At 35.0% G+C, this 16401-nt stretch overlaps 1 protein-coding gene across 1 annotated transcript; it reads left to right on the plus strand.

Annotated features, from left to right (window-relative positions):
- Nucleotides 1-12839: 12839 nt before the first annotated feature.
- On the plus strand, nt 12840-14929 carry LOC110929250 (basic leucine zipper 61). Its single transcript, XM_022172389.2, has 4 exons — nt 12840-13533; nt 13771-13861; nt 14200-14326; nt 14420-14929. The coding sequence occupies exons 1-4, from the start codon at nt 12989-12991 to the stop codon at nt 14596-14598; spliced, it is 942 nt and encodes a 313-aa protein (XP_022028081.1). The 5' UTR covers nt 12840-12988; the 3' UTR covers nt 14599-14929.
- Nucleotides 14930-16401: the final 1472 nt, after the last annotated feature.

The following is a 16401-nucleotide window of genomic DNA, read 5'->3' on the forward strand; positions in this document are numbered from 1 at the left end:
ACATGAAAGTAATTGTAACAACCCTCAAAAATACTCCCAACGACAACATGTGATCAAAACCAGAAGTGCTCGCGATAAAACTTGTATATTCAATTTGGAAAATTTAGCGGTTAAGGAATCTTGGCGTTCGACGAACTAAATCACATAGAAATAGTATTATTAGATTCACAATTATAAACCAAACAATTTAGGATCAAGACCCAAACATACGTATTAAACACCAGCACGAAAATCGAGGAAAAATGCATGATTGGATGAAAAAGCGGCCAAGGACACGCGTCATGCGAAGACGACACGTGTCAGACCTACGTGGGGCACGTGGCAACCAAAGCCAGGCCAACCATCCCCGCGCCACGCGCCAAGGACAAGGGAGGCCGGCGCCACGCGAGGGGACTGAAAAATCAGCTATAAGAGGGCAGCAATGGGACTGAAGTCTGTGCACCAGTTCGATCAAATTTTGACGAACTTACTCTCTCGTATCTCTGTTTCTTTGCACAACACCCCTAAGCCCTAAAACTCTGCTCGTAATCAGAGTACTAACTCGAATCACTGATACGATACCATATTCGATCAGTTGAAACTGATCCAACGAATGTTTAAGTGCTGCCTGTATACGGCTATACTTTGTCATTCGTTGTGAGTTTTGATCTCGTGATTATCGTTAAAGTTGAATTGGGTTAATACGCTAATACGAGTTCCATTGTATCTAGCGTTAGAACTCATAATCAGGAAGCTGTTAAACTAGTATATCAAACTTAGCAATAAAGATAACTTAACAGTTAAGAAAAACTTAATAGCTAAGGAAACTTAACAGGAAAGGAAACTTAGCAGTTAAGTAAGCTAAGTAAGTTAATTAATCAGCTAGTTACGTTATTTAATTAATCGGCTAAGTAAATTACTTGATTAAACCGTTAAGATTAATTAATTGGTTAAGTAAGATTAATTAACCAGTTAAGTAAGATTAATTAAGTTAAGTAAGATTAATTAATCAGTTAAGTAAGATTAATTAAGCTAAGCAAGATTAATTAAGGTAAGCAAGATAAATTAAGCAAAATTAATTAAGCTAAGTAAAATTTATTTAAATTAAACACCTAGATAGATATACATGAAAATAAATATATATGAGATAGATAATATCAAAGGAAGGTGCTAGGAAGGTGTAAGAGGATATATATGTAGGTAGGAAGCTTCCCAAAAAATGTATTGGTAACTTCCTAGAAAAGTATATAGGAAACTTCCTGGAAATTTCATATTTCCTACCTATAAATAGGAAGCTTAGGATTTATTTTTCTTTGCTCATTTCTTCTATTCTTCTCTCTATACGTTGGTGTTCTAACCAATAATCACCGATGCGATATTCTGTCCGATCGATTCGGGAACCAACTAACGAATGCCAAAGTGCTGTCTAAACAAAACTATACTTTGTGAATTTCGTTCTGAAACGAATGCCAAAATGATGTCTAAACAAGACTATACCTTGTGAATTTCGTTAAGGTTCTGATCTCGTGACCGTCGTTAGGTTTGATGTGGTTTTACACTAATACGTATTCCACTCTGTTAAACTAAATGTTTAACTACCCGAAATTCTGCACTATACACTTACAATCAAAATAGATGCTTAATCATCAGAAGATTCAGAACTATAAAGTAAATGCTTAGAATCAAGATGCTTGTTTAATCAAGACTATATGCTAACAATGTGAGTCATTCTCATTTTATCAAATTGCTTTTCAAAACCCTAAATGTTTTCCAGTTATACTTTGTAGTGATTAAGTCTTTGCTAATCTTTAATTACTGGCAGTATGTGGGGGTTTTGTGCACATTACTACTAACGATTTATCACTTAGGTGGGCGAGCCTAATTTGTGATATGTCCACAGTCATAGATCCGGTCGAGTGACAACTGAACCAGCTAATTATAATAGGGGCAAATATAAAAACCCTTAATGCTGTAAATTATAACAATGTGTCATTTTGTACAAAAATGAATGAACTCACCAGTATTTCCTGCTGAACAAATGTTTTTAAAACGCGTTTCAGGTAATTACAATAAACTGGAATAAGAGTGATGATACGGCATCGAAAGGCTTAAAGACGTGGCTTATTTTCTCAATTAAATTAAATTAAGAAAACATGGTTTCATATATTCGGGTTTATCCCTTATTAAAGCTACCTTTGTAAAACATGGGTATTATCGCATCTGTTTAATAAAATAAAAATCCGGTGTTTTCTAAACTCTGATATTTTTCCTAACTCACGTTCCTGATGAAATTTTCCGTTGCAATATTTTCACAATAACCACCGGTACCACTCGACTGCTCACGGCTCCCGTCCAGGGTGTGGTCGGGGGTCGTGACAGAAGGTGGTATCAGAGCCACTGGTTTAAGCAATTGGGTTTTGTAATAATACATTAATACCTAAACTTAAACGAAAGAGTTAGGAAATTGTTATTAACTGGTAGCACCCAGGATAGTATTTAGACTTGAACTTAAGAAAGATACTTTAGTATTAGCTTCGAGATAAGCTAATTACTTGCATAAATAAAGTATGATGGGTATTGGTATGCCGTGAGGATGATGACTAGAACGTTGCAAGTATGGTAAATAAGCGATAACACTTGGCCACTGTTATTTCTTATTTATTGGTACTACTTGGTTCTGGAATATGATCCGTCACGTGAATACTAATTCCCTTGTTCTTTGATGAAAGCCTTAATAAAAGACTCATTTTTAAATCATGAATTGAGAAAATTCTATTTATGGGAAATACAATGATAAATTACCTCTCCGGCGAGAACCAGGAAAGATGGGGTATAGGATATGTCAAACAAGTGACAGAATTCCCTAAATAGTATCATGACCTGATGTCTGACATATTTTTGAAAACATGAATCTGTTAAATACATTGACCTTATGAATGATATGTATATTACAGTATGTGAAAAATATGATTATATAGATATTTATATCTATAAGGAAATCCAAAAAACCATAAGGATCAACAATTTAGAATAAAACACAAGCATGTGTGTCAATGATAATTCTAGATTTCTTTATTAGGAATCTCTTGTATACATCTATAATTCCGATATCGAACATTATTTCGTTTGATCATCTGTCTCTTAACTCGTGTGACAAGAAGTATATGAACCCTTTATGTTGGGATGCCATCGAAAATATAAGAATTCCCTTTGCGTTACCTTAGATTATTAACGCATTAGGAAACCTGTAGCTAAAGTTGTGCTAGACACTAAACGTCTCAAAACCTACACTAATGAGAATGATTCTACTTTCTTTAAGAACTCTTGCAAAGATAAAAGTGACCATGACTAGATGCACTTACAAAGACTCTTCACCTATAATCCTACTAAGATTACCAGTAACAAAAGAATTGCTGCAACAATACATGGGCTTAAAGGACTGAAGTGTCATAACCATTAGTATATATGTTAAGAAAAATGAAGTAATGTATGCTTCAAAATTTAGACATTTAGATAGTGAGACCCGAGCTTCAAAACACATGGTCAAGACATATGCCATGAAATGGAGAGAACTGACAGAAAGGAAATTCTGTCTGCTTCATAAAAAGGAACAAATGGAAACGATGACTCCTGGGGGTTTGCAAGCCAACCAGAGAAGTGACCACAAGGAGGCAAAACAGACCAGCCGACAAAGTTCGTCTCTATGAGGAAAGCTGCGTGTTATGCACGGAAGTAAGACATAGCGTATATGGTCTCAGAGTTCATTAACACTAGAGGCATGGAACTGAAAGAAATTCCGAACGACATTTCCCAGAGGATCTACTTAGACTATCACCCGATCGTGAGAAGAAACTTAGAATTCATCCGAGACTAGGAACAACACTGATTGTTATATCACAAAGTTAAACTAATGTAGTAGTTAATGCTTTAAGTCATAAGTTTCATAGGAAGCCGAATCAAGTACGTGCTCTTAAATTAAATTGCGGATAGATTTAATGAAATAATTAAAGAGTACCCAAGAAACAGCAATCAAGGATGATGCTGAAGGATTATAAAGAAATAATGAAGGAATCAAAAAAAGGAACTAATGGAAATTAATGATTCCATAAAGAATTCGGGCGCCTATTCAAGGAAACCTGCACGAAAGGATTCTCAAACAAGCCCATAGAACTAAGTATTTGATACATCATGTAAGTAATATGAGGTATCGAGGTTTGAATTACTGATAAATAGAAATGAAAAAGGATGTAGCAAGTTATGACTCTAAGTATTTAATCGATTAGCAAGTTAAAGCTGAGCATTAGAACCCTTTAGGTTTACCTCAACGACATCAGTATGGAAATGAGATTGATAACAATGGATATTGTTACCAAATTACCCAAAAACAAGAAACGACACAATCTGGGTGATTGTGGATCAACTAACCAAGTCTGCTCAATCCCTACCAATGAAGGAAACCCTTTAGTATAAGACACTTAGTTAAGTTATGTGGAGACAACATAGTCTCATTACAAAGAATCCTGTTATCTATCAAGATAGTCATTTCACTTCTCATTTCTACGAAAATTTTAACCCGACCTATTTTGATGTAGTGTGAAGGAACACTACAAAACATAAAAGATGTGCTAAGTACATGTGCAATAAATATTGGTGAAAGTGGGATTATCACCCGTAAGATTTTTCAATAATTAACCTTCAAGTATTAGTGTTGCCCATTTGAAACACTTTATGGAATGAAGGCACCATCCATTTTGTCAAGCAAAAATATGAGAAAATCAACTATCAGACCATTAGACTGGAAAATCATTAGAATTAGAATAAGAAAATACTAAAAATATCTCCATAAAAAGGAATAATCAGATTCAGTAAGAAAGAAAAGCTAAGCACGAGATTTGTTGGATCATTTGAAATTATTAAAAGGATTGGGCCAGTAGCTTATCAGTTAAAATTTCTGAAGAAATGGCAGGATATAAAGGTAAACAAAAAAAGTTCATTGAAAGATCTTACAAGTCAAAGATAAGAATCTCAAAGCATGGAAAATGGTTCTGGTCAAAGTAAAATGGAATTCAAAGTAAGGACCAGAGTATACCTGGAAACTAGGATCAGTGTCGAATTAAGAATATTCCTCCAAATTTCCGTAAATCTTGAGGACGAGATTTAAAACAAGGTGGGGAGGATGTAACAACCCTCAAAAGTACTCCCAATGACAACATGTGACCAAAACCAGAAGTGCTCGCGATAAAACTTGTGTATTCAATTTGGAAAATTTAGCGGTTAAGGAATCTTGGCGTTCGACGAACTAAATCACATAGAAATAGTATTATTAGATTCACAATTGGAAATTAGGAAAACATGTTAATGATTCTTTAAAAGTTTCTTGTCTCATGCTTGCATGTATGATCCCAGGACTCCAACAAATGTTGAATAACTTACCAGTTTTTTATATGAGGGTGCAACTTGAAGGCTGAAGCTATGTCTCAAAACCGAAATATACTTGATGTTTAATTATATTCGGAATCATACTCATACTCGTACTCATACACATTCATGTTATACACATACTCATATATCCTTTGAATGCCCAAAAATATTTTTTTAGGTCCGTAAGCCCTTCTGGGCGGGCAGAATGTTTAAAGACTCGTGGATTTCACCTTTTTTCCACCTCTAACCTCCCCCAATCACCTTCCAACCTTCTTTAAACCTAAAACCTAAGCCCCCACTATAAATACATGTCTCCCACACCTTCCTAACACCTTTACACACTTTACAAATCACTCCAAACATCCAAAACTCCCAATAATTCCCCATTTTGGGCAGAAAACACTTAGTGTTCTAAGTAAGTTTTCACTCACTTTTCTTCACCTTTCCTTTTCATTTCTTCTTTCACACTACTTGGATAAACTCTAGGAAAGTTCCCACAAGTTTGCCATGGCAAACTAAGGTGGAACCTCACCACATTTGAGGTCCAAAGTGGTGTTAAAATTTCTGTTTTGATAATACTTTTTTTTACACTTTCTATAAGCATGTTTAACTTGAACAATCTTACACCAACCTTGCTTCTAACCAAACATATGGTTATGGAGCTTGAGTATGGTTGATTACTATAAGTTTAGAGGTTAAAACACCTTCTAAACTTTCTGCTTTGACATGTTTTCAAACAATCTTCAAGTGATGAGACCATCCAAGTTCACCATCTTCAATATGGTGAGACTTGTGTTTTGGTGAATGAAAGTGTGAACCATGTAAGCTTTGGCTCTCCAATCTTTTTCCACTAACTCACTTGTTTATTTGTTATCATACCACTAAGTCTCAAATAATTTCCATCAAAGGGACAAGGCTACATCACGTCCCCAAACACTTTCCATGTTTGGGATGCACGCATCTAGCTAGCTCACTTGGTTGTTTGTAGATTTAGTAGGGTTAAGTTCTTATTATTTTCATATTCATGACCAACCAAAATCATACAATGAGGTTAAATGGATGGAATTCATCCTACCTCCTTGCATGACCATTCTCATGGTACCTTGATTTACATTCGTAATATGTTAACTTTTAATTCCTAATCCAGTTCGTTAAACAAAAACCACAACTCACACACCCTCGTTTCCCTCTTAGGGTAACTTTGGTGTTCCACAAACTCAAGACTCGTCAAACTCACTACGTGGAATTACTTCGCAAACCGTGAGTATAAATGACCCCCTTTTTGTTTTCACACTTTTGGGTGCAATAAATATGTTCGTATTAAAATTCACGTGAAAACACTTATGAAAATACATTATTCATATAAACGAATCCGTCAATATATGCTTTATACGTTTATACTTTAGGAATACATGCATACTAGAAGCCATTCTTGCACTATACTTTGTCATTAACTTTGTACGAGCCTCTACCTTAACATGTATAGCGCTATAGGAGTAGCACACCGCCCTTGTTGGGTCTATGTTAAATAATCATACAAATAGTCTTGTCGTTGCGATAACAAGATTACGCTAGTGGAATCTTTGGGTTGACACTTTGTGATGCATGCTAGTTCATGTTATGTTTATGCCTTGGTATACGTTTTTGCCATTTGGATCTCGTTAAAACTCTTTTATACATATGCTAGTACACTAAACTTGTATGCTCACCAATGCGTTTGTGTTGACATGTTCTTTAATATATATTGCAGGAGCTTGATATTGATCCGTTGAAAAAGAAATCCAGTAGGATGGACTAGATACGCACATTGTTAAAAGTTATGTTTTTGTTGTTTAAATTGTTATGTTCTAAATGTTTAATTTCCTTTGAAACAATGTATTTCTTTTAGCAGGAAATGAAAATCATTACTTTAAATATTGTCACAAATAGTCATTATGAAGTCTCTTGCAATCTCCTTTTCGTCTCACTCCAATTTTTCCGCCATCGGTCGGGGTGTGACATTTGTTAAGGCACTCATTTTGGACACCATAATCGTGTGTGTTTCATGGGCAGTAATTCACTCATTGGAGGTCCAAGTATGAGGAGCCTTTACCTAAAGATATAATACCATACTACACTACTTTTAACCATGAGTTTGGATAAAATAATGATTCGGTTTACAGTTCATGTATTATAGTTAGTCTAGTATTATTAAGGAGCCATAAGAATGGTCATGGAAGGAGGTAAGATGATGAACATCCATTTAACCTCATTATATGATGCACCAAAGCATAAAATCATCAACTTTGTTGATGATTTCGGTTGATCATAAATGTGAATATAAGAACATAAAACTCCTAGGTCTAAAAACAACCAAGTGAGCTAGCTAGATGTGTGCATCCCAAACATGGAGAGTGTTTGGGGACGTGATGTAGCCTTATCCCTTTGTTTGGAAATTGTTTTGAGACTTAGTGGTATGAAGGTTAAGCTAACAAATCAAACAAGTGAGGTTGTGGAACATGGTTGGAAAGCCAAGGCTTCCATGGTTCACACTTTTACCAAAACACAAGTCCCACCATATTGAAGATGATGAAATTGGATGGTCTCAACACTTGTAGGTTGCTTGGAACCTTGTTAAAAAAGAAAGTTTAGGAGGTTATTGGACCTCTATACTTGTGGGAATCAACCTTATTCTAGACCCATAAATATAGGTTTAGTTATAAGCAAGGTAAGTGTAGGATTCTTACAAGACAAGATGAATATGAACATGTATGAAAAGTATGATTAAAAAACAGAAAGTTTTAGCCACTTTGGACACCATTTCTTGAGTTGTAATACCTTGTTACACCATGGTGAACATTGGGTAACAATCCTAGAGGTTATCCAAGTGGTTTAATACAAGAAAACAGGAAGAATAAGTAGGAGAGGTGAGTTAGAACTCACTTTGAACCCTAGAGAGTATTCTGCCTAAAACAGAATTTCTTGAGAGGATTTGGGTGTTTGGAGTGATTTGTAGAGTGTGTAAAGGTGTTAGGAAGGTGTGGAAGGCATATATTTATAGGTGGGTGATTAGGGTTGGGTCTTAAATGAAGTTAGGAGGTGATTGGTGAAGGTTGGAGGTGGAAAATAGGTGAACTTTGCGAGTTTTCAAACATTCTACCCGCCCAGAAGGGTTTACGGACCTAAAAAAGTTTTTTGTTTTTGTTTTTTTGGGCATTTAAGGGATATATGAGTGTGTGAATAACATGAATTTGTATGAGTATGATTCCTAATATAATTAAACATCAAGTATAATTCGGTTTCGTATATAAAGCACGTATTTGAGATTGATTAAGTATCATGTATTTATGCATAAACAAATGTGAATAAAAATGTATTCCCATTATGATCGAAGTCTGGATTACGTAGATTGGAAATGAAATACGAATACAAGTTTCCAAAAATATAAATACAAATACAACTATCTAAATATGGAAAGTACATAAATGCAAAGCGTTACAGAGTTGGGAACGTTGTTGTTAGTCATCTACAAAATTCACAACAATATACTTAGTATTTTTATGCTTGATTTCCTAACTAATTTTATGACCCAATGAACAAAAGTTATCTTTTAGGAATTCGAGATCATGTTTCCATGATACACAGTGAATGACTAAGCTCTGTTCATATGCACCACTTATCAAGATGGGTAACAATTACCGATTACGTCTCTACATAACTCTTTGGGGTCGCATGACGAGTATTATCAAGCATATGTACGTTTGACCCCAACTATGCCCACTTGAAGGCTCTTTCAAGTGATCATGGTCATCTAATGAAAATGTGTGGAAACGACCTAATATGACATACGAATCGCGATTCAACCTCTCTCTAAAACCGTAGTCCCAATGCATGGTAATCACTAACAAAGGGGTTTGGATAAATTGGTTTGAGTATTTCCACTTTAGGATGGCACAACAATATGAATCTTAACTTGGGGGTTGCTTTAATATTTTAATTACCGTTTTGGCTCAAAAATATTTTGGACGACTTATAGCATGAGACAAATAGTGCAACTTCAGTAGAACCAATTTTATGTTTGTTTATGACAACTTGAAATGTCTCACATCTCTCGATATGAACCAATAGTAAATACCCTATTTAAAACTAAGTTTGTATCGCGAACTTGTTTTAAATTTAATAAACTATTTTATTAAATTATGGTGTAAATTAACAATTACCCTATATATTAAAAACAGAAGTTTATGAACAGTGTTATATGGCACGTGGCAGACAGTACACTTTCAATAGGTGATGAGCAAATGGTATTGGGTACCCGTACCGGTATCAAATTTATTAAACAGGGTGTATTTTCGATACCGGTTCCGCACCGGTATTCACCGGTTTTTACCCTCAAATACCGGTGCCGTACCAGGTATATTCGGTACCGGTACCAGTATTCACCGGTTCTTACATTTAATTTAAAACCAAAAGTTTTATCTTTTAATAAAACCCTTTTATTAAATTACCTTTCCGAATTAATTAAAACACTTTTATTCATTGTTTTATGTTGGTGAAAAATAGGTTTGTCGGTTACATCTATTTACAAAAAATAAAACAACTACAAAACATGCAAATCGAGCCACTAGTAAATTGGTCGGTTTCGTTTGAGCCATTCAAGCGAAAACCGAACTGGTCTCACAAAGAGGCAAAAATTAACCATTATTGTATCGCCTCCCACTAGATTCAAGATTTCGTCTTCAATCTGGTTTGTCTCCATTTTTGGTCTTCAATCTCTTGTCTAGATTGATTTACAATTTTACAATAAAATAAATAAACCTATCTATTACAAAAGGTTCCAAATAACCTATAAAAATACAATATTGAAATTAAACAAAAACCACAACCACAAACAACAAACCATGTGATCTAGTGCTCGATTCATAAATAATCATAATCATATAATAAATGATAAATGCACGATCTTTGGTCAAACAAAAGTTTTGACAAAATAAAACATAGATTATTTTTTATAAAATGTAACATCTAACCGAATACATAAGTCACTCTGGTACCATTGACGGGAATTACAAGGTACCAGACTAAAACTTTATTTTATACAATACGATTTTATGACAATTAATTTCTCATATTAATTAGACAAAACATAAGCGTGTAAGTATATACATAAAACCAGTTTAATTCTTTCCAATGATCCATATGCGATCCATTAAACAATTATAACCAACCATAGGGTGTTCAATATTAGTACCTCAACGAAATACCAAGAACTCACACGATGGATTTACAGAGGGTTCCGCTAGTAAACCGAACAGAACATATCCGACACTCGAGATCCATGTAGCAAGATTGATCCTATCAGATACGAACCGAGGAGGCGGCTCAAGGCAATGGTGGCGAAAGCTCGAAAAGGAGCTCGTTGTGGCCGTCGCACGGCGGGAAGAGGGAGAAGGGACGTCAACGATCGGGTGTGGTTGTTGTTCTGTGTTTAGGGTTTTGTTAAGGCATAAATATATAATAATTATATTTACACACCAAACCCTATAGTCTGAAGCTGCCCACCAAGTTGAAGACTTTTAATTAACTCTTAATTACTAAAGAGTTCTTGATCTCCCTTTTTTTAATCCAAATAATAAATCATCTCTATTGTTTGGCTCTTTAAATAATAACTAGTTATTCCAAATAATTAATTCTTGTGATTTTATACCGCAAATTATGTTTTATCTTTAACAGTTAAATATTTCATTCATGTCTGTCCTCTAAAGTATAACTCTTTGAATCGTACTATGATAACAATGTTAAATAATTGAGCATTGAACATACTGAATCCAACAGTAGGCCCTGGTCACAAATCTCTAATCAAGAATCTGATTGTCGAACACCTTCTATTAATCTAACAAGGTTATTGTAGCAGAAATCGACTAGTAATGACTTACAAAACATTGTAATCAAATCAACAAATGAATTCGTTACACATGTTGTAAATAACGTCCATCTTCTATTCAGATTGTAATTGTGAGTACAAAGGTTTTCGTTTAGTCACACTGTTACATTATGCACACACTAACACCTATCTATACCCATTTGAGTATGAATAATCAAACATTATGCTCCTACAAGGGCGTAGCTTTGTGTGGGCGGAATGGGGCAGTCGACCACCCGAACTTTTCACTCAATAGTGGAGAGTATGTAGTTTTCGTATAAAGGGTATATACATTTTTGACCCCCCGGTTTTATAGAAATTTTTGGTATATACGTCTTTGACTCCCGGTCGGAAATCTCAAGCTTCGTCAGCATGCTCCTAAATATTTCACTAAAACAACCTCAACGAATGTTTTGTTTATATGAACTTTTCATTCATATAGTCTTTTGAACATGTCGTTGCACTCAAATTCTTCAATCTTCATGCTTATGTAATGATTTAACTCTTTCAACCTCTATTTAAAACCCTACTGTTCAAATCTCCTAGAGAACACAAGTGTAGATTTAGAAGTATTATCAGATGGTGTACTTGTTAATAGTTATAAAAGAAAGAGGTAAATGCTATTTTAGTCTCTGTGGTTTGAGCCATTTTTCCATTTTAGTCTAAAGGTTTCATTTTCTACTGTGGGTCTAAAAAGTTTTCATCGTTGTCATTTTAGTCGACTGGGTTAACTTCATCCATTTTTTCTGTTAACAAGAAAGGCAATTCGATCACTTTATATGTAAGTCTGTTAACTAGAAGGGTAATTCGGCCTTATAAAATCACCAAATTGCCCTTCTTGTTAACAGAAATAATAGATAAAGTTAACCCAGTGAACTAAAAATCTAAAATGGTAACTGAAGAACCAAAAAATCGTGTCAAGGCCGAAGCCTGTAAACGAGGGTTTGGATCTTGTGCAAAAACTTGGGAAACAGTCCTGCAAAACAGAAAACCGTTAGGCTCGTCGCAGAGATGGGAGGGCCCCTCTGCGACCACCCTCCGGCGTGAGGATAAGTATTGATAGAGAGAGAAATTAGAGAGAGAAAATAAGGACGAAGGTTCAGAAAATCGTACTTGGCTTTGTACTTGGCGGGTTATTTATAATAGTCAACTGAGATGACGTCATTCGTCCAGACGCACTTGAATGGAGGTTCGTCTCCGGAGGTGCTTGGTGTGGAACGGACATGTTTCGGATGTCCGTCCCAGTGGAGTCCGGTTCGTCCCAAGGACCATGTCCGGTTTCAGATATGTATCTTCAGTAACGGTGAAATCTTTTTAAACATATAGAAGAAAAATAAAACCTTTGTGTTAAACTGTCAAAATGTCAAAATGGGTGCAAACCACATGAAGTAAAATTACATTTAACTCTAAAAGAAAAATTAAAAAACAATTGCAGAAGAATATCTTCATTGCAGCAAGAGAGGTCAGTCACATCCACGGGCACGTGGTGGGCTGATTTCGCCGGTTATTAAACTACCCAGTAAAACCGTTGGGTCACAGCCTGTTGCTAGCTGTCCTAATCCTCCCCCATGTGACCCACCCTCTTCCTTCCCACCAAAATCACATACCCCTCCTTCCTTTCTAACCTCTATATACTCCCACCCTTATTTCCACCCTCTCTGATTTCACTGGTTTCATATTGTGAAAATGGCACAATTGCCGCCTAAAGTGCCAACAATGGCGAATAACTGGCCGTCATTTCCGTACCAGATGATGTCATCTGCTGCTGCACAGGCACCGAATTGGATGGATGAGTTTTTAGATTTCTCGTCCGCGAGGAGGAACTCGCACCGGAGATCTGTGAGCGATCCGATTGCGTTTGTCGAATCGCCGTTTATCGACGAGTGTCGTAATTCTAGTGGAAACAGTTCGTTGATACCGTGCTCGAACACTACTGGATTTGAACGGTTGGATGATGAGCAGTTTAGCTCGATGTTTTCCGATGACGTTACGACGAATGTTACGAGATCGTCGTCGAATCCGTCAACGCCGTCAGATCAGAATAGTGATAATGACGGTGACGTTAAACCTACGCTAACGCCGGTGCCGGATGTTCAGCAGCATCAGTTGAAGAATGAGCCTGGAGAGGTGGAAGACGGTGGCGGATGTCAACCGGAAACCGAATCGCTTAAACCTAGCTTTAATTTCTCTAGCGATGGTAGCACAATTGTGGATCCGAAGAGAGTGAAAAGGTACAGTTATGTAATATGTTGCTTAAGCCACAAGCTAACTAAATTATGCTAATTAAGCATATATTTACTGCTTAATTACATGTTAATCTTTATAATCTACATGATTTTAACTGATAATGATCATATGTGCTTCTTAATTAGATACTAATCTTCATAATCTATATGTTATGAAGTAATTATTTTTTATTTATATGTACAAATTAAACGTTAATCTTCATAATTCTACATGTTTAACAGGATATTAGCAAATCGTCAATCTGCTCAGAGATCACGAGTGAGAAAGTTGCAGTACATTTCTGAACTCGAACGCAGTGTTACTACGTTACAGGTTTGTACAATTGTACATAATCCGATCTCCATTAGCTTAATTCGAGTATTAACTATGCAAATTTACAATTGATATTGAAGTTTGCCTTTTGAACTTCAATTTAACTAATTACACTAACTAATACGATTGGTTATATTTCTATTTTTGGAAACTTTTATTCGTATTTCATATCAGATAGAATTATCTCCATGGATATTAGATAGAATATATAAGTTAAAAGTTTATTTTAGTTTTTTAATATAATTAAAAGATGTTTTAATTCGAGTTTTTTAATTATCGTTACCGATCCTTATATACAGTTGATTAACGATACATATATTGTTTTGTTGATGATGTAGACGGAGGTGTCTGCATTATCACCACGAGTGGCGTTTCTGGACCATCAGAGACTGGTGTTGAACGTCGATAACAGCGCACTGAAGCAACGCATAGCGGCGTTAGCTCAGGACAAGATATTCAAAGACGGTAGGCGATTTGTTTTAAACAAATTGAATCTTTTTTTTCTTTGTAAAATTAAATGCTGAGGATAATAAAGATGATAATTTTCAAACACTGTAGCTCATCAAGAGGCATTGAAGAAGGAGATAGAGAGGTTAAGGAAAGTGTATCATGATCAGAACATGCAAAAGGCGAGTAATAGTGACGAGGAAGAGAACGGTGGCTCCGGTGGGAACGAGGGTGGCTCCGGCGGGGTGAATATGAGTGGTACGGAGGGTGGTGGTGGTGGGATCTGCTAAATTGCGCCCATGCATGCACGTGATGTGTTTCCCCGCTTTTCATGGTGGTGTGAGTGGTCCCCCATGATTGGCATGTGACTTTTATAATTTAACATGGCTCCTACAGCACTTCTTTTTCCTGTTTTGTTTTTGCCATTTATTTTTTATTAATTTATTTTTCCATTTATCTTTTAGATTCTTTGGATTGAAAATAGTGTGTGGGTATTTGGATTCTTTAGGTGTAAGGGCGTTTCTGTAATTGTGTTGTTTCTTAAGTTTATAATTTTTTTATGTATTTTGAAGTTGGGCCTAATTGGGTTAACAACTTTAATGAAAATGATTTGAGTTTTCATATGATTATCCAAACTAATGATGAGACAACTTCAAAATATAATGGTTTGATGCCAATCAAATTCGAACATAATGAAAATAGCTAGAACATTAAACATATGGGATGGATGATCGAATCTGAGATTATTTTTTAATATTTTCGTGTCTATGACATTTGATGATATACCCGTTTATCAGACCTGATTACCCAAGAACATATACTCGTTTATCTAATTATACACCTGACATGATTTTTTTTTTGTTATTTAAGTTTATATCATCAAATCTCACAGGTCTCACCATCCCAATTCCTATGACATTCCCAAAACATAAAACTTTTGTATAAATATTTGACTCTTCAAAACTAAAAACAATTGGATAATAGTTATTTCTAAATAACTTATACTATTAATCCATTTCTTTTACAAGAAACATTTGATTAATAGTAACCCGATAAGTTTTTGGTTTTGGGCTGGGACTCACCTCAAATCTGACCCAGTGCTATCCCTGTAGCAAGAAGTAGTTTGTTTTGTTTTTATTGTTTTTAATCTTAATACATTTTCGTAATTTTCTATTTGAGAACCCAAATAGTTATTTTTTTTTAACAAGTTAGTAGTATCCAATTTATTCTAAAGGGTGAGAATAAAGTCTTAAACCCTCACCTCAAGTTCGAATCCTTCCTAGTGGTGCTCGTCTATATTTACAGAATTTGCACTTGATAGAGATCGAATTTGAGACCTCCTCAGATGAAACCACATAGTGCAACTTAGTGGACCAACCAGACTATACATATTGGCAAATAATTAGTTATTGTTCTTATTTACTGTGATAATGACTTGCTTGTTTTCTATTACTTCATGGTGGGTATTTTTAATAAAATAACTACTTTCATTATGTTTTTACTATGTGCTTATTTGTATATAATTTTATTTGTTTTGAACGGTAAATTTCTTTGAATTTTTATTGTCTATGGGACTTAACCCAAAATCTCACTCTCCCAGTATCTTTTTAGTTTTTGATAATTTGTATGTTATCACATACGTATTTAATACAAAATATGAGAAGTGTATTATAACACTATATATTAATCCAGAAGTGTGAGAAGTGTATTATAACACTATATATTAATCCAGAAGTGTGAGAAGTGTATTATAACACTATATATAACACTATATAACACCATATAAACACCGTATAACATTATGTAACACCATATAACAATATAACACTATGTAACACTATATAACAATATATAACACTATACATCTATCATAGACATGCTATCAGACAAAATATAGTGTTATATTTGTTATATAGTGTTACATAGTGTTATATGGTGTTATACGGTGTTACACGGTGTTACCCGGTGTTTATATGGTGTTATATAGTGTTATATATAGTGTTATAATACACTTCTCACACTTCTAGATTAATGTACAAGATCCTCTCTCTATATATATATATTTATAAAAGTGACTTTTAAACAAGTTATAA

This window comes from Helianthus annuus, chromosome 11 (assembly GCF_002127325.2).
Source record: "Helianthus annuus cultivar XRQ/B chromosome 11, HanXRQr2.0-SUNRISE, whole genome shotgun sequence".
In the NCBI taxonomy this organism is placed as follows: Eukaryota; Viridiplantae; Streptophyta; class Magnoliopsida; order Asterales; family Asteraceae; genus Helianthus; species Helianthus annuus.